The sequence below is a fragment of the Canis lupus genome, chromosome 31, assembly GCF_011100685.1.
Source record: "Canis lupus familiaris isolate Mischka breed German Shepherd chromosome 31, alternate assembly UU_Cfam_GSD_1.0, whole genome shotgun sequence".
Taxonomy (NCBI): domain Eukaryota; kingdom Metazoa; phylum Chordata; class Mammalia; order Carnivora; family Canidae; genus Canis; species Canis lupus.
This window is the reverse complement of record NC_049252.1, coordinates 38,788,270-38,806,024: the sequence shown is the minus strand read 5'-3', so window position 1 is coordinate 38,806,024 and position 17,755 is coordinate 38,788,270. Positions and strand designations below refer to the sequence as shown.

General features: G+C 67.6%; 1 protein-coding gene across 1 annotated transcript; it reads right to left on the bottom strand.

The window, feature by feature from the left end:
- Window positions 1-243: 243 nt before the first annotated feature.
- Window positions 244-16,854, bottom strand: LOC119877767 (collagen alpha-1(I) chain-like). The gene is made up of 14 exons (XM_038581158.1): window positions 16,613-16,854; window positions 12,457-12,614; window positions 9,546-9,719; window positions 9,120-9,375; window positions 8,747-8,911; window positions 7,358-7,555; window positions 7,089-7,236; window positions 6,651-6,921; window positions 5,076-5,424; window positions 3,566-3,948; window positions 2,519-2,927; window positions 1,677-1,783; window positions 1,361-1,452; window positions 244-399 (listed from the first exon to the last, which is right to left on the bottom strand). The coding sequence occupies exons 1-14, from the start codon at window positions 16,852-16,854 to the stop codon at window positions 244-246; spliced, it is 3,108 nt and encodes a 1,035-aa protein (XP_038437086.1).
- Between the last annotated feature and the right edge of the window lie 901 nt (window positions 16,855-17,755).

The following is a 17,755-nucleotide window of genomic DNA, read 5'->3' as shown; positions in this document are numbered from 1 at the left end:
ATTTTGGAGTCTTTCCTATCGGGTTTTCGAGTCAGCGTGTGGTACGAGAGTGGGCACGTGAGTCCCGCTCTGGTCACTTCATTGCCTGGCTGAGCATTTTGTGAATGACTCGCAAGGTGCATAACTGCTCGCTTTTCTTTGGCTCATAAACGGGAACGCACAGCAGCTCAGGTGGCATTTCAGCGACCGCGAGACGGCCCTCATCCCTCCAGGCTGCTGTGACAAAATGCCACAGGCCGGCGGCTAAGGAGCCAGCAGTGGGGTGCGTGGCTGGGCCTCCGGAGGCGGGGGGCAGCAGGGCTGGAGGGCCCCTTCCTGGTTGCTCACTCCGCGTGTCCTCACGGCGCCCGCGGGGACCTCACCGCACTCCTCCTGGCTCACGGCCGCCCACACCAGCTTCTGTTGACGCCAAAACCAAGCGGCCGTGTGGCCCACGTCTAAGCTGCCACCCACGGGATGCGTCTACATGAGATGCAGCTGTGCTTTAAGAGGGGATCGTCTAAACACGCTGTCGGGCATGACCCCGTGGGAGGCGCCCCGTGAGCATCGGTGAGGAAACCGCGAGTGGGACGAGAAGGAAGAGGCTGATTAACCAGAAAGGCGGGAGCGACGAATGTATAGGTTTTATGTGAAAGCATCGTGAGAAAAGAGCCGGCCCACGCCCCGGCCTCATCTCGCACCCCCGTCGGTCGGCCCATGGCCACCCAGAACCAGGAGCGTGGGCCGCCTTCTCTCAAGACCGTGGGCGCAGCGGCTCTACGACGGAGCGCCAAGTCCCGTGGACTCCCAGGGAGGCAGGGGCGGCCTGGCTAGGATAAGCCTTCTGCATGCACATGGCCCCCGGGTGTCCCCGGCCGCAGCCCGCTCCGTGGGGTGTCGTCCTGGCCTCAGCCGCTGGGCTGCGGGTCCCGGCTCGTTCATGGGGCCGCAGGTCCACACGCTCCCGTGGCCCCATCACCCGCCACTGTCTGTCTGTCCCTACTGCACGACCTGTGACCTCAGCTCTCCACCTGGGCCCGCGGACGCGGCTGCGACCTCTGGGAAGAAAAGCAGGCGCTCCTCCTTTGTCGGCCTGGAACATTCCTGGCGAATTCCACAGGGAGGCTTGTGCAGGTGGCAGGGTTTCCAGACATACCTGTGGCCACGGATCTCTCCTTTTTTGGAACAATGAAAACACCTGGGAGATTTCCCTTTCTCTTCCTCCCAGGTGTGAAAACCGCAGAGCCTTCTAAACGTTGTGCCTCGGAGGGAGGCAAGCTGGGTCGTTGTACTCGGGGCAACTTGTCCAGAAGCCGTGATGACGCGTCACAGACTGTAGGGCTGACCCAGGGCGCCCCATGTCCTGCGAGGGGGTCCTCACTGGGGGCGGGAGGTGAGCGCAGGGCACCGCCGGGAGGGGCGAGGGAGCAGTGCCCGTCACCCCCGTGGGGAACAGGCCCTGGACGTGGAAGTCTGGGGACGGGACGAGGAGAGCCCCCCAGGCCGGCCAGGCCTGCGTCCCCCGGGTTCCCCCTGCACGTGCATGAGAGGAAAGCTGCAGAATGGCAGCTACTACGGGGCTGTTTCCCTGGTGGGAAGGGGCGGGGGCCTGTGTGGCAGCAAGTCCAGAGCACGTGGACCCCGGGGAGACGGCCAGTCCACTGGGGCCCCGTGGCCAGAAGGCCCTGGTGCTGCACCTGCCCAGGAGAGCAGAGGGTCCTGCCCCAGGGCCTTGGCTCCTGCCTCGAGCTCCCCCAGGAAGGCTTGCTCCCTTATGGTAGCCTCCTCGCTCCCCTGTGGTGAGCTGGGGACCACAGGGCAGTGGGGGGGTGGGTGTCAAGGCCCTGCCCAGGCGAGCCAAGGGCCAGGATGCGCCAAACAAGGATGGCCCGCCCACATCAAGCCTGCGACCCCAAACCAGGACTCCTGGGCTCGCTGTGCTTGGGCGGGTTTATGGGAGGGACATGGGGAGGGGGCCGGACCTGAATGGAGGGAGCCCGGAGCTTGTGAGCGCCCCGCAGGCCTGTCTGTGCCGGACGCGTCAGCTGCCAGTGGGCACCTGCTCCGGGGGCCATAGCACCGCCAGGGGCTCCTGCACGGGCTGCTCTGCGGGGCCGCACGCTGCCGGGTGGCTTCCGGGCCCCTCGGGCAGCCGGTGGGTCCTCCCTGCAGGCCCAGCTCCAGCCCCAGCCCCTCCCCTCAGGCCCTGGGACCACCTGGTGTCACCAAGTCACCCACCGCACCCCCTCTGGGCAGGGAGAGGCACCTCCTGGACCTGCTCCGTTTGTCCCCTCCCATCCCTGGGGGCCGTGGGGCCTTCCTTCCTCTGAGGTCCTGCTGCCGCCACCACCACCACGCTGGCCTCCGGGCTCCACCCAGCCCTTCCGGAACCCTTGCCTTGAAAGCAGCGGGGGGGGGGGGGGTCCAGCCTTTGCCCCCAGAGCAGATGGACCCCACAGACCCTGCAGCAGCGCTGGGCCTGGTCAGACCTCGTGGCGGGTCCCCAGTCCCCACGAAACTTCACAGAGGACCCCCCTACCTCCTGCTCTCCCAAGCTGGTTCCCGTGGGTTCTGGTTGACAAGAGAGAAGCTCTGGGGGGCGGGGGGATCGGGAACCTGAAGCCCTACGTCCCGACAGACACCACTGCTCGGAGAGATCCGCAAAGCTGAGGCACCCTCCTGCCCACGTGGGCCGCGGTGCCCCCCTGCCGGGCAGGAGCAGGAGGCCCAGCGCGCGTCCGACGAGCCCGTCGTGGATCTCAGGACTGCGCTCAGGGACGTGCGGATTCCTTGGTTGTGACAGGAGGCTGCGGACAGGAACGGGCGGCGCTGGACGGGGCCCAGGTCCTCGCCTCCGTGCCCGCCAGCACCCGAGTGCCCGCCCGCGGAGTCCGGACGGCTGGCGTCCACCCACAGGGCTTTGCTCTGCCCTCGAAGCTCGTTTTGTGCTGTAGAGTCCCAGGTTAGGGAAGGGGGGCTCGCCCAACCGCAGAGGTGGCCCCTTGGCGGCGGGGCAGGACCCGCGGGGCCAAGGTCGCGTCTCCGGGCTGCTGGGCTGGCGGGAGCGGGGGCTGCAGTCTCTGAAATATCTGAGATTCCAGTGGGTTCCTCCTCTGCGGCCTGGAGCGTGAGAACCGCGCAGGAGGGCCTGCCTCCCAGCCGGGGCCCCACAGCCCTGGTCCTCGGCGTCCGTGAAGAAGACAAGCGGCTGGGGCGCCCGGGGGCTCAGCAGCTGAGCATCTGCCTTCGGCCCAGGGCGCGACCCCGAGGTCCTGGGATCGAGTCCCGTGTCGGGCTCCCTGCATGGAGCCTGCTTCTCCCTCCGCCTGTGTCTCTGCCTCTCTCTCTCTCTCTCTCTCTATGAATAAATACGTAAAATCTTTAAAGGAAAAAAAAGGAAGAAGAAGACAAGCGGGGGCCCCCCCCAGCTGCAGGGCGGCAGACCTGGCCTTGCCTGGCGCTGGCCTCCCAGCCTCACGGCCACTCCCGCGTCGGGGAGGGGGGCGCAGTCGGGGGCACCGAGCGGTACCCGGTTCCCCGAGTTGCTAAGTCAAACCCGCCGGCTGAGGAGCTGCGCGCGGCTGACCTTGCTGAGGTTGCTCCGCACCCCGCGGTGGAGGCAGCAGACGCGGCGCATTCTCTCGCAGCCTCAGCAAATTTGCCTTCAGGCCCGTGTGACCCGGACGGCCCCACCGGGTGGCCCGGCCTCCGCATGCACGGGGCCGTCCCCGCAGGAACTGGGGGCTGTCGGGCACCCCCCGGGGGACGCGGGTGAGAACCGGGCTACCCCGACGAGGCGGGTCAGCGCGGGCCGGCCTCCGGGGCTTTCCCGACCAGGATGGGGGGACAACACCGTCCCACGTGCTGGTGCTCATCGGCTGCCCGCACAGGTGGCCGTGAACCGCCCCGGCCGAGAGCTTGTCGTTGCCCAGGGCAGGGGGACAGGCAGCGGCGGCCCCCACGCGCCAGCTCGGGGACGGAGAGACGCGTGTGCAGCAGAAGCCGCTGGAACACTGCGCGCCGCGAGGGTCTTGTCACCCCGCTGGGAGGTGTCCCCACCCCACCCTGCACCGTGTCCTTGGGAAGCAGAGGCCACGCGTGTCAGGGACCCGCCCAAGTCCACCCTGGCGAGGGCATGACCAGGGGCAGAGGCGGCCAGGGCTTCCCCCGCTTGACGCCCGGGCCTGGCCTATAGGGGACGCCAGCGCCGCCTGCCACCCTCAGGGCTCGGGCTGCCGGGCGAAGGGGGCGCCCCTGGGTGTGCACGAGGCCCACGTCCTCCTCCCACACTGAGAGGGGGCGTCTCCGGGTCACCCCGTGGGAAGCAGACACCTGCCGTGTCCCCCGTTTGCCAGGAGCAGGCGAGAGGCCACACCTCCGGGCCCCGGCCACCCTCCACCTCCCCGTAGGCAGGAGATGGACAGACACGTGTGCTCGCGGGCACGCACGTCAACACGGACACGCATCCGCACCTGCCCCGCGGCAAATTTCAAGGGGAGGGATGGAGAAAACCTCAGTCATCAAAACAAGCGATACTTTAACACGATATTTTAAAAATCAAGATCCAGGGCCCCCCAGGCGGGCAGGCGGTCAAGTACCCGATTCTTGATCCGGGCTCAGGTCTTGATCTGACGGTCGGGAGAGTGAGCCCCACGCTGGGTTCCACACTGGGCGCCGCGCTACGTACTGAGATAATAAACATTGAAATCGATGCCAAAAAAATGAAAATTAAATAAAAAGAGATTCTCTTTAAAAGTTTCTGAATTTAAATTCAATGCAGTTAACATCTAGTGTGTTGTTGGTGTCAGAGGGGAGGTCGGGGACTCGTCGGTTACATGTGACGCCCGGTGCTCACGACATCCCGTGCCCTCCTCAACGCCCGTCCCCGGTGACCCCGTCCCCCAGCGCCAAGGCCCGAGGCTCCTTGACCAACACCCCCCCCGGCACCTGTCGCCTCCCGACGGTGGCCGTCCTGACGGGAGTACGGGGTGGGGGGTCCCACGTGGTGCTGGTGTGTGTCCCTGACGCCGAGGGACGGGGAGCATCTTCCCGCGTGCCTGGGCCCCGTGTGGGTCTCCGCTCACGTGTCTGCTCACGTCTTCCGCCCATCTCTTGAGGGATTGTTCGTCTCTCGGGTGTTGAGTTTGGGAAGTTCCTCGTGGATCTCGGACACCAGCCCTTGGCGGGGGAGACGCTCGCAAGCATCCCCGCCCACCCCGCAGGTCGTCTTGGTTCTGTTGACTGGCTCCTCGGCTGTGAGGACGCTTGTGATCCCGGTCAGGCCCCATCGCTCACGTGTGCCTCCGCGTCCCTTGCCGTCGGAGACGCGGCGACCCAGGGCAGCTGCGGCCGAAGCCACCGAGGCTGCTGCCTGCGTCCCCTCTGGGTGTTGACGGATCCCTGTCTCATTTAGGTCTTCCGTCCGTTCCGAGCCTACCTCTGTGTCTGGTGAGGGAAGTGGCCCAGGGCCGTCTCCTGCACGAGGCTGTCCAGTGTTCCCAGCTCCATTTGTGGAAGAGACATTCTTCTTTATAAAAGAAAAGTCGTTTCCTGCACGTCGTGGGTGCTGTGGGCTGCCCCCTGCCCCCGTGGCCCTGTCCCCCCGCGCCTCGGGCATGACCGGACGCACAGGGAACCGTGAGGGGAGAGGCGCGTCCTCGGCCTGCACTGGCGTCCCAGCGACGGCCGCCTCCCCCCGAGCCCCGCCCCTGCTTCTCTGTCTTTGTGGCCACAGCATCGTGTTGAACCTTCGGCCCCACTGGACACGGAGTCATCAAAACGGGCCCAGGTCTCTGTCCTGCCTCAGGGGAGCACTTCTGTTCCCTTAACCGCACCCCCGTGTGCAAGGGAAACGAGGGGCCCTGCTGTGTTCGTGTTGACCCACCAGGGCCCTTCAGGGGACGGCGCCGGGAGAAGGTGGACCTGTCCTCTGGACCTTGGGCCTGGAAGGAGCCCCGGGGCCTGCGGGCGTCTGCACGAGTGCCTCCTGCTGACCGGAGGAGGGAGGACCCTCGCGGTGCTGGGGACCTGGTCTCAGGTGTGGCCTCCCGGCAGCTCTCAGCCCTCAGTGGGCTCTTGAGAGGACGCGAAGCCAGGGCCCGAGGGGTCCTCACTCTGTGCACGGAAGCCTCGCACCAAGATGAAGGGTCTGCTCTCCCCGGAAGCCTGGGCTTCCACGTGAGGTCCCTCGGCCCTGCTGCCCCTCGGTCCCAGGCCTCCCCGGACCCCCACCCTCGGTGCTCCCAGGACCCTGGGAGAGAAGCATTTCCAACTGCCCTGAGGACAGTGCAGGGTCGCTGAGGGCCCCTCTGGCCAGTGCAGGTCACAGAGGACCCCTGAGGTCAGTCTGGTCATGGAGGGCCCCTGAGGTCGATGCAGGTCACAGAGGACCCCTGAGGCCAGTACATGTCATGGAAGGCCCCTGAGGTCGGTGCAGGGTCGCTGAGGACCCCTGAGGTCAGTCAGGTCATGGAGGGCCCCTGAGGTTGGTGCAGGTTACAGAGGGCCCCTGAGGTCAGTGCAGGTCACGGGGGCCCCTGAGGCCAGTGCAGGTCACGGGGGCCCCTGAGGCCAGTGCAGGTCACAGAGGGTCCCTGAGGTCAGTGTAGGTCACGGAGGGCCCCTGAGGCCAGTGCAGGTCACAGAGGGTCCCTGAGGTCAGTGTAGGTCACGGAGGGCCCCTGAGGCCAGTGCAGGTGGGAAGAGCAGAACCCGGAAGCCGCCCAGAGCCCCCGACGCCCAGAGCCAAACAGGCCGCCCGCCCCCGTGGCCCCCGGCGCCCCTCGGCCGTACATGCGCTGCGCGGTCCAGAGGGCAGGCGCCCTGGAAAAGTTGACTCGCAGCCGCGCGGCCAGGGGTTCCGGGCTCGGGGGAGGGGTGCGCGGGGTCCTCCTGGAGCGGGATCCCGAGCCCCAGCCCCGCGCCCGCGCGTGTGCTGACTGCCTGGAAACCCCGGACCTGACGGCTCAGGCGGGCGGGGCACCGTCTCCCAGACCGCGGGCAGCTCCCCGATAGAGGGGCGCCAGGGCAGGGAACCCGCAGGTGAGCGGAAGGGCCACGGGAGCGGGAGGAGGAGGGTGGCGGCGCCTCAAGGGTCCCCGAGAGCTTACTGATGGCTCCTCGGGTTCTGACACGTGCGGGGCCTTCCTCAGCCTCTCCCGGGGCGGCCGGCGTGCGTGGGGCTGCCCAGGGCAGGTGTCCCGGGGACCGTCCTGCAGACGCCTGACCGGGGTCCCCAAGCCCGAGGAGCTGGGAGGCCTGGGAGGACGGAGACCCCGTCGACCCGAGGTCAGGCACCCCACGGGACCCCGCAAGGGGCGCAGTAATGTCCCGGCCGTGGCCGTGAGGGAGCCGCCGGGGGACGCCGGGGCCCCCCGACCTTGCCGCCCGCCCGGAAGGCTCACGGTCTCCCAGAACCAAGAGACGAACAGAGCCTCGCCGGCAACTCACGCGCAGGAAAGCGGCGTCCTTCCCGCGAGTCGCGGTGACAGCGCGGCCCCCACCCAGGCCATCGAGCGCGGATCCCGGAGGACCCCGCATTTCGAAGAGCCGCGAGCCATAGTGTGGCCAGTTGCACCTGAAAATACGTCCCCGTCCTGGCGTTCCGTGACAAGGACAAGACTATTCCTTCCGCCGAGAAATCCCCGGGCCTGACGCCGTTTCCTCCTGTCGCAGCAGGAACGTCCCTCTGCGAGCAGGGTGCCTCCCTGGGTCCACGCTGCCACGGGGTCTCCAGAGCAGAGGGGTCTTTGCGTTCTGGCCAGACGTGGTCCCCGTCGCCGGCCCCGAAGCTGACCCTGCCCCCCCCCGCCCCTCCTGGAGGAGCCTGGCCATGCTGGCGTCTCTGAGATGCGGGGTCCCGGGCTCGGCGCCCACGGGGACACCACCTGCCACGGCCCTGCTGGGCTCCCGGGGCTGCACGCGGGGTCAGGATGGGGGTTCAGCTCCTGCCGTGACCCCACATGCCCCAGGGCTTCCAGAATCTTGTCCTCACGTCATCAGACGTCCCCTGAAGGACCAGAGGTGCAGGGTCGTCACCCCTACGTCACAGATGACGAAGCCTGGATGGGGGGCCGGGGGTCCCTGCGTGTCCCTGCGTGTCTGGGACCCCAGGGCCTCACGAGCTGCCCCTGACCTGGGGGCCCCAGGCCCAGAGGCGGCTCGGCCTAGACCCTGCCATGGACGTGTTTGCACCCCCCTGTCCCCGACCGTCCTCTAGAGGCTGCTGGGCTCCGCACACCTGCCCACCCGCCCCTCCACCTGGTCCAAACCCCACTCACCTGGGCGTTGGCGACACCCCCACCTGGACCAGGTATGCTCTGGCCCCGCCTGCCGGCCATCGGGCCTCCACCAGCTCGGGGTCCCTAGGCCCTCCCAGTGGCTGGCCTGCCCTGCTGAGGACACACCCCGGGGTCTCCGGGGACCCCGGCCTGGCAGCTCCGCGGATTCACAGACCTCCTCCTTCCCATGCTCCCTCCTTCCGGCCTCAGGACATTTGCACGTGCTGTCCCCCCACCCCTGTTCTTCCCCTGGACCCCTGCCCCAGGATCTCCCTGGCCTTCCTCCTGCTGACCCAGCCCTGCTCACACACTGTCCTGCACGGCACCCAGCAGCACCCCTCTGGGCCTGCAGCAGATGACCGGGTCCCCCTCCCTCTGTCACTTCCGCCCCCCTACAGCGTGTCCTGCGGGGGCAGCTCCGCGTGTTTCTCCCCCTACACCCCATCCTCAGCGTGTAGCGCGGCACCTGCACGCGGCAGGAGCTTCACCCCTGGGTGAACATGGTGCCGCGGAGCTTGACCCCTGAATCCGTGAGCTCCCCGGCAGCTGCGTGCGAGGGGCCGGCCGGAAGGGGGCTGCCCTGCAGCAGGGGCGTCCGGGGGGCGGCCGAGGGAGGACGTGACCCGGGCTTGGGGGAGGGGTTCTGAGTCAGGCTGGTGGGGGGAGGCGGGGGGTGGGCCAGGGGCCAGGGTCGGGGCTGGGTCATAGGGGCCAGGGTCGGGCGTGGTGGCTGCAGCATCTCTGGGGCCCGATGCCGTGTTCATCGTTCGTGATGTTGGAGCAAAACGAGGAACTGCTGAGACCTGGGAAGGACGAGTGGCCGGAAAGGAGGGACCGTGCAGCCGTCCACGCAGGGCCCACGGCCACGCCCGCGCCTCCAGCCGTCCTGCGCGGCTCTGGCGGGACAGGTCGCGGCCCCCCACCCGCTGGGCGGCAGGGGTCAGACGGGCACGGCCCCGCGGCGAGGTGCTGGCCCCGGCGGGTGGACTGGGCGGCTCGCGGGCAACGACTTGGGGAGGGGCCCTCGGCCTGCGCCGCGTCCCCCCGACGCCCGGGCCGCCAGCCGGAGGAGGGGTCCTCGGGCCCGGCTGGAGAACAAAGGCGCCTGTGTGCCGTCCTGGGGCCGAGGCCCGCGGAGGACAGAGCGGCTTTCAGCACCAGCTCCGCTCCCCCGCGGTCACGGCCAGCGCAGGGCCCCGGGGCAGGTCGGGGTGACGCAGGCCCGTGATTCAGAAATAGCCACGAGGACGCCGGGCCGCGCATCTGGGGGCCTGGGGCGTCTCTAACCTGAGCTCCGCCTCCGGGCAAACACCGCGGCCTCTGGGGGCTTCTCGGAGACCCCGGGCCGAGGGCTTCGTCCGCTGGGGGCAGGTGTCAGCTCAGGGCACCGCCTGCTGGGCGCGGGGAGGGGGGACTCGGGCGGCGGGGCCGGGAGGACCACGGGAGGCAGCAGGCCACGCCCTGGGGGCACCGGGAGGGACCACGGGTGGGGGGCACAGGTCACCTACAGCCTGTGGGACCCACAGCCCGCTGGGACCACTGTACCCTCTCCCCATCCTCCCTCCCCCTCTCCGGTCATCCCTCCTCCTTCTCCCCATCCTTCCTCCTTCCTCCCCACCATCCTCCCTAATCCCTCCTCCCTCTCCCCATCCTCCTTCCCCCCTCCCCATCCTCCCTCCTCCCTCCACCCTCTCCTCATCCTCCCTCCTCCCTCCACTCATACCCCAGCCGTCCATCAGAGAACCGTGATCCGGATCTCCCTAGTCCTTCTGAATCTGACCGCCCTGCCCCTCCCACCCCCTCACCCCGGCCCATGCCCCAGCCCCTTTCTCCTGAGCCATGTCCACCTGGCCAGTTCCTCCCTGGCTCCTCCTCCACTGGCGAGCAGACGCTCAGACCCTCAGAAGGTCCCCCTCCACTCGGAGGAAGCCTGCAAAGCCCCCAGATCCTGCTTCCAGGTCCTGTGACTCCCGAGCCCCAACACCCGGGAGCACAGCTCTGGGATCCCGCCTTTGCTGTCCACTGCCAGGCTGATGCCCGGCGTCTGCAGGGAGGGTCCCTGGGCCCTGTGTCTGCTGCCCGGGCGCTGCCCTCTCCCTGCTTGGACCCGGGTGGTGGTACCCCCCCCCCACCCCCTGCTGCCTGCAACTGAACCCCGCCGGCGGGCCCCGGTCATGCCGTCCCTGGCCCCTGGGACAGTGCGCGGTGGCAGCGGTGGAACCCATGAACGAGAGCGGTCTGGGAGGGAGGAGGGAGGGACGGGGCTGGTTTCTGAGGAGCCTGGTGAGGGCCGCCCAGGGGCAGGCGGTGCAGACCCGAGGGCCACATCACCCTGCAGATGGGGTAGGAGCAGGTGGGACCAACGCAGGCCCAGCACCACCCCCCAACCCTACAGCCAAGGGGAAGAACGTGTGAAATGTTCCTACAAAAGCAGGTGAGAAGGCACTGGGCACCCCAGGGCGCCCGACTGACACCGGCCTGCCGGAGACAAGCGTGGGCAGCCTGGGACCCTGGGTCCCTGCCCTGCGCCTGCCGGGACCCCTTTGGTGGCTGGGGAGGAGATCGTGTAACTCAGACCACCTCCCTGCGGGTGGGGGACGGGGTGGGCCTGAGGCTCGGGGCTTCCCACACCGTGTCCCCCTTCAGTGGTGGCCCCAGAAAGACAGAACACGTGCAAGGCCAGCTTCTCACCAACAGCGGCCTCTATTTCACTCCCACTGAAACCCTTGCTGAGCACCTACTGTATGCCCGGCTCCAGGACATACAGGGACTACGGGGAGGGACCCCGCCACGTGCAGCTGCAGGCTGAGGGGCTCCCGGGGGCAGGGCTGTGGCCGCGCCGCTCACCTTACAAGGCAGTGGTTAAAGGGATCTCACATGGCGAGATCTCCCCCCTCTGACGGCGAGTGACACCCGGGGTGCGCAGGGACCACGTCTCCTCCCTCCAGCATCTGTCCATGGATGTCGAGGCTCCTCCCGCGGCTCGGCCCCCGTGGACACGGCCCCTGGGAACACGGGGTGCAGGTGCCCCTGCAGGTCACCGCCTCTGGGCTGCGGGGTCGGTACCCAGCAGTGCAATTGCGGGGTCGTAGGGCAGTTCCGTGTCCGGCTCCTCGAGGCCCCCCCCCCCCCGTCTGCACCTGTCACCTCCCGACGGTGGCCGTCCTGACGGGCGTGCGGGGGGGGGGGGGCGGGGCGGGTCCCACGTGCTGCTGGTGTGTGTTTAAGTGATGTGGAGCATTTTCCCAAGTGTCTGGTGGCCATCTGTGTCATCATATGGTTTCACTCGTGTGTGGAATTTAGAAACAAAACTGAGGATCAAAACCGAGGGGAAGGGAGGGAAGAATAAAACAAGATGAAATCAGAGAGGGACAAACTCTAAGAGACTCTTAATCACAGGAAACAGACTGAGACTGAGGGTCGCTGGAGAGGCAGGGGGTGGGGGACGGGGAACCGGGGGACGGGTGCGAAAGGAGGCACCTGATGCCATGAGCACGACTCATGAATCCCCGACCTCTACCTCTGAAATACGCTTTATGTTAATTAATCGAATTAAATAACATACAATGTTAACTGAATTTAAATTAAAAAGGGTTTTTTAAGATTTTATTTATTTATTTATTCATGAGAGACAGAGAGAGGCCGAGACACAGGCAGAGGGAGAAGCAGGCTCCATGAAGGGAGCCCGACGCGGGACTCGATCCCAGGACCCCGGGGTCACGCCCTGGGCCGTAGGCGGGGCTAAACCGCTGAGCCACCCGGACGTCCCGAAATAACACGTTTTTACAGGGCATCTGAGAAGAACAGCAAGACGAAGCAGAGGGCACTGTACCCCATGAGCGCACACGCAGCGGCTCCCGCACCTTCACTCCGTCGGGGCTGCTGCGGAGGGACCGGGTGGGACCCGACCTTCAATGTGGAGCCTGCAGAGGGACGCTGACTCTCCAGTCCGAGCAGGAAGCTTCAGCGCAATTTGCATCGTGGAGACGCCTGGTGGGTGCCCGGAACCCCGACACGGCCCGAGCTGTCGGCACCCCGTCCCCGGCAGCGGCACCTGGCCCAGGTGAGGCTCACGTTCACAGGCACATCCCCGGCGGAGCCAGGGGCACTTCTCCCCGGTGTGCTCTCTGCCGAATCGCACGAGGCACTGACGCCCGCGAGGGTGTGGGATTTCTTCCCACGGCGCCAAGCACCGCACACAGGGGCCGGGCGCTGTAGGACGAGGTCCGGATGGGCCTCGCGGGGCCGGCCGAGCAGAGCCTGGGGCCGGGGAGAGCGGGGCTCCCGGGCTCACTGAGGACGAGCCCGCGGCGTCCCCCCGGCTCTCCGGGGACTTGCGCTGGGGCCTCCGCCGTCCTGGGGGGGCAAGGCCGTTGCCGCGGCTACTCCCCGCCCAGCCGCCCAGGTTGCGTCCTAACGGGCTCCTGGTGGTGCCGGGGGCGCTGGGCTGGGGACCCGAGGGCCACCCAGGGGCTCCGCCCAGGGCAGGGAGGCAAGACCTTCGGGCCTGTCTCCCCGCGCTTCCTGGGCCTGCCACCTGCAGCGGGCAAGGAGGCGGCGGGCGGCTGCGCTGGGGTCCACCAACCGCGACACGGGCCAGCCGGGCACAGGGCTCCAAGGCAGCCCGGCCTCCCTGCTCGCCCGCCGCTGCGTTTGCTCACTTGACCCTGAATGCCATTGGCACAAGCCCTCAGGGGGGAAAAGTCACTTAAAGTCTGGTCCTGGCCTCATGCTTCTAGCATCCGCTCGTTCGCCCAATTCCCGCTGAAGGCGACCAGAAACCACAGGGTGGCTCAGGGCAGGTGTGTGTCCTCCTGGGGACACACGGGACGGAGCCGGGTCCGTGTGGTCGCTGCACGGCTGAGCGGGAAGGAAGCACAGGCCCGCGGGCCTCGGGAGACATCATGCTGGGCATTGTCTCCCCGGAGCGTGACTTGCTGCAAAGTGATATTTTTGAACTATTAAAATACACGTATTTTTGGGTCTAACCCAGGTGCTCCGGTAAGAGTGTCTAAAAATAAACCAGAACCGCTGGCTCCCATGGCCGAGTCCCCACACACCAGTGACTCAGCCGCGACCGGGAGCTTCATCATATAAGGATGTGGACGGCCGGCTCTGCTCCCCGCTTCTCTCCCAAGGGCCCCAAGGCCAAGGTGTCGGTCGGATTCATTGAAATCTTGGGAGAGCGTCATTGGGGACAGGAGAAAGTCGGGCCCCAGGGAGACGTGGTTTGGGGCCAGCGGGGCCTCTGCACCCTTGGGTCGGGCTGCAGGCGGGGTGGCGGGCGGCCCGCGGGCTGGGAACGGCAACTCGCTGCTGAGGGGCCTTATAAGGAGCTCCCGGGGCCTCCGCACGGGCTCCCAGAATAGCTCCCGGCTCGGCCTTCCGACGGGCCGGCGCCAGGGCCCCGAGGAGAGCACCGGGGCGGCCAGCCGGAGGGGTCAGGCCCACACTCCGCCTGGCTTCCTTCCTCCCAGCCGGCCGGGCTCCCAGGGTGGCTGCGGGGGGGCGGGGAGGGGGCGGTGAGGCCCTGGGACCCCCCCTCCCCCGGCCCTGCTCGCCCACCGCCCCCTGCCAGCCCAGGCTTCTGCGCTCTCTCTGGCCGCCTGGCAAAGCCCAGTTATTCTTTTAAATGTGTAAAATGAAACACGAGGGGTGATAGGCCAGTTATATTGACATTCAGAAATAAAACACTTCTGGGGGCGCCCGGGTGGCTCCGTCGGTGAAGCGTCTGCCTCTGGCTCAGGTCGTGATCTCGGGGTCCTGGGATCGAGTCCTGCATCGGGCTCCCTGCTCAGCGGGGAGTGTGCTTCTCCCTCCACACCTCCCCCCTGCACGTCTCTCTCTTTTTCTCTGTGTCAAATAAATAAACTCTTTTTAAGGAAGAAATACAGACAGAAGGGAAGAAGGAAAGAAAGAAAGAGAAAGGAAGGAAGGAAGGAAATCCCTCTCCTCCTCCCTGGAATGCCTGTGCTGGTCTGTCGAGGCACCAAGTAGCAACACCCTTCCTCCTGGGGAAGGCCAGCGTCTGGTGCCCTCTGACCTGCGCCTGACTCACCGGTGAGTCATCTAAAGCCCCGACCCCGGGGCAGGCCGCCCAGTGCCCAGGCCCTGCAGGACGGCTGGCCCCTCCTGTCCAGATGGCCATGCAGGACGGGGGGGCAGAGACGTGTCCTGGAGCCTGGCCCCGGAGAACTGCCAGGGGTGCACAGGCTCCCTCTAAGTGCCCCAGAGCCCTTGCTGGGCCAGAGAGACGCAGGAGAGGGGCGAGGGGTGGCAGGGGTGAGGCCTGACAGGGTAGGGTGATGGGGGAGAGGGGAAAGGGTGAGCCCTGAGGGGGCAGGGCTGAGGGGCTGAGATGGGAACAGGGGTGAGGGTGGAAGGGGGCCCGAAAACCAGTCTCTTCACCTGGGCCCATCTGCCCCCCTTTGAAGCCCCCCAGGCTGACAGGGCCCAAGCCCGGAAGGGAGCCTCCCCCTGCCCGTCCCGTGGGGCCCCCAGCAGACCCCATGCTGTTCCCTCCCGGCACGCTCCCCAAGGGAGAGTTGACCCCGAGGGACAGCCCCGCTCCTCACACTGCTGGGCAGCAGGTGGCTGAGATCAGGACACCTGCCCAGAGACGATGTGTGGTGTAGAGGGTCCCAGGGGTGCCCCAGTAGTGACCCCCGGGCAGGGGTGGGTGCTGCGCACCCCTACACCTGCCTCCCCACTTGGTCCTCCTCCCTGACTGGTCCTCCTCCAGCTCTGGTCGTCCTCCACCCCAGGTCCTCCTCCCCACCTGGTCCTCCTTCCCACCTGGTCCTCCTCCCCACCTGGTCCTCCTCCACCCCAGGTCCTCCTCCCCACCTGGTCCTCCTCCATCCCAGGTCCTCCTCCCCACCTGGTCCTCCTTCCCACCTGGTCCTCCTCCCCACCTGGTCCTCCTCCACCCCAGGTCCTCCTCCCCACCTGGTCCTCCTCCATCCCAGGTCCTCCTCCCCACCTGGTCTTCCTCCCCACCTGGTCCTCCTCCCCATCTGGTCCTCCTCCACCTCAGGTCCTCCTCCCCACCTCGTCCTCCTCCACCTCTGGTCCTCCTCCACCCCTAGTCCTCCTCCCCACCTGGTCCTCCTCCACCTCAGGTCCTCCTCCCCACCTGGTCCTCCTCCCCACCTGGCCCTCCTCCACCCCTGGCCCTCCTCCACCCCTAGTCCTACTCCCCACCTGGTCCTCCTCCCCATCTGGTCCTCCTCCACTCCTGGTCCTCCTCCACCCCAGGTCCTCCTCCACCCCTGGTCCTCCTCTCTTCCCGGTCCCCCTCCACGCTTAGCCCCTACCCTTCCGTAGGCCGTAGGCTGGCTCTGTGCTGGGAAGGCTGGTGGGACCCAGGGAGGAGCTCAGGGAGGAGGTGCAGGGCTGCCCCACCATGGTGAAGCTGCCTTGACACCCTGAGCACCTGGAGCACAGCTGTGACCCCCCAGGACGTGCCTCAGGCAGGAGGGGGGTCACCCGGCCTGGGTGCCCGGGGCCACTGCATGCAGGCAGAGCTGCCGAGGCTGGGGAAGCTCCAGGACGTCACGGTGGGTGGGGATCTGGGCGAGACGCAAGACCATGTGCGGGAAGGCAGGTGCCAGGGGGAGGACCTGAGGAGGCCCCAACGCCCCGGGCGCCCGAGGGCTGGGTCCCCGAGAGCCCTGGGCAGCCGGGACAGGCCCCCAGGCAGGGCCCAGCGGCCACTGTGGGTGATGAGGAGGGCCACCCTGGCCTTGGAAGGAGCCTGGGGTGTGGGGACGTCTCCGGGGTCGGGGGAGGCAGCTGCTGCCACCTCAAACGTGAGGAATGCTCGACTTTACGCAAGGACCTCCTCGGAGCTTTTAACGAGGGAAGAGGCACGGGGCCCCCCAGGGGGCCAACACGGGGTATTACCGAGCCCAGCGGATTCCCGGTCTGGTGCCGGGGGGTGGCTAAGCCTGCAAAACCAGCCCAGTGACAGCACACAGTGGGGTGGCATCCCCTGGAGGACCGTGGGGACCCCCTGCCCCTGAGGCTCCTGGGACCGGCCCCTCCCGTGGGCGCCTCCGGGGGCACCTGGGCTCCCTGTCTTCTCCTGGCCTCTGCAGCTGGGGGACCTGGGAGGCCCGGGGTAGATGGTCCGGCCGGGGACACAGCCAGCCACCGCGGGTCCCAACACACAAGTGGCATCCAAGCCTAACAGGGTCCCCCTGGGCCCACAGAATCCCTGCCCCTGCAGCAGGGAGAGCGCGTCCCTCGCCCCTTCCATGGTGGTTTCCCACTCCCTCCTCCTCAAAATCAGGTTCTCAGGGTCCAGGCCGCGTCCTCCCACCGAGCCGGAGCAAGAGGCCTTTCGTTCCCACCTGCGTGCCGCCGCCCCGTAGCTGGAGGAACAGTGCTCTGGTGGCGAGTGACTCATGGCACGAACAGCAGAAGGTGGCCCCGCAGGCAGGCCGTGGCCCCCGTGGGCGCCGGGCGGGATCGCAGCCTCCGGCCCCCAGACCTGCCGTCGGCCGAGCACTTGAACAGGAGCCCCGCGGCTCCCGCTCCAGGGCTGGACGTCCAGGGGCGCGCCGGTGCTAACCTTGCACGCGTGTGCCAGCATTTTCCGGAGACTGCAGGCTCGGAGGCGCGTCGGGACCGGAGGGCGCGTCAAGGCACGCGCGCGGCCCCACCCGCTCCGGCGTGGGTGGGGCAGGCGCCCGGTTCCGGCTGCGCCCAGGGTGCGGAGGCCGCTCAGAGCGGCTCTAGGGCTGCCGCGACCCCACCCCAGGCCACGTGGCCGGCTCCACTCGCACCCCGGGGCTGGAAACGGTTTTAGGGTAAATCAGGACGGGGCGCCCCGGCGGCTCAGTCGGTCAAGCACCGACTCTCGGGTTTGCTCAGGTCACGATCTGGGGTCCTGGGACCGAGCCCCACACCGGGCCCTGCGCGCGGCCTGGAGTCCGCGGGACGTTCTCCTCCTCCCTCTGCCCGTCCCACCTGGGGTGCTCTTTCTCTCTCTCAAATAAATAAATAAAAATCTTTAAACATAAAAATAAAAATAAAACAAAATCACGAGGACCGGGGCAGGCAGAGAGGTTGCAGAGGCCGGACGCCGGCGCAGGCAGGGAGACCCCCACCGCGGCAGCAGAGCAGGGGGCAGGGGACCCCACAGGGCACGGCCCCCGCTGCACCCTTGCGGGATCACGGCTTCCACTTCCCTGGGAGTTCCCCAGGCTGCAGGCTCCGCAGCCTCCCGTCTGCCACCTGCCTTCTCACTCTGAGCACGGGCTGTGTTGCCATAAAAATCAACTTTTGCCACTTCCCATTCACCCCGCGGCTCCCTGGTGCCCCGGTCGTTCCCGATCACGGTCCAAACCACAGCCGCCCGCCTCCCCTCGTGCGGGTCCCACCTGGGGGCTCCTCTGGGTGCAGGTGCAGGCGAAGGCCAGCAGGGCTCCCCCCAAGCTCCTGCGCCGCGCCCCCGCCTCCCGGGTGCCCCGACGTGTGCACAGCTCCACCCC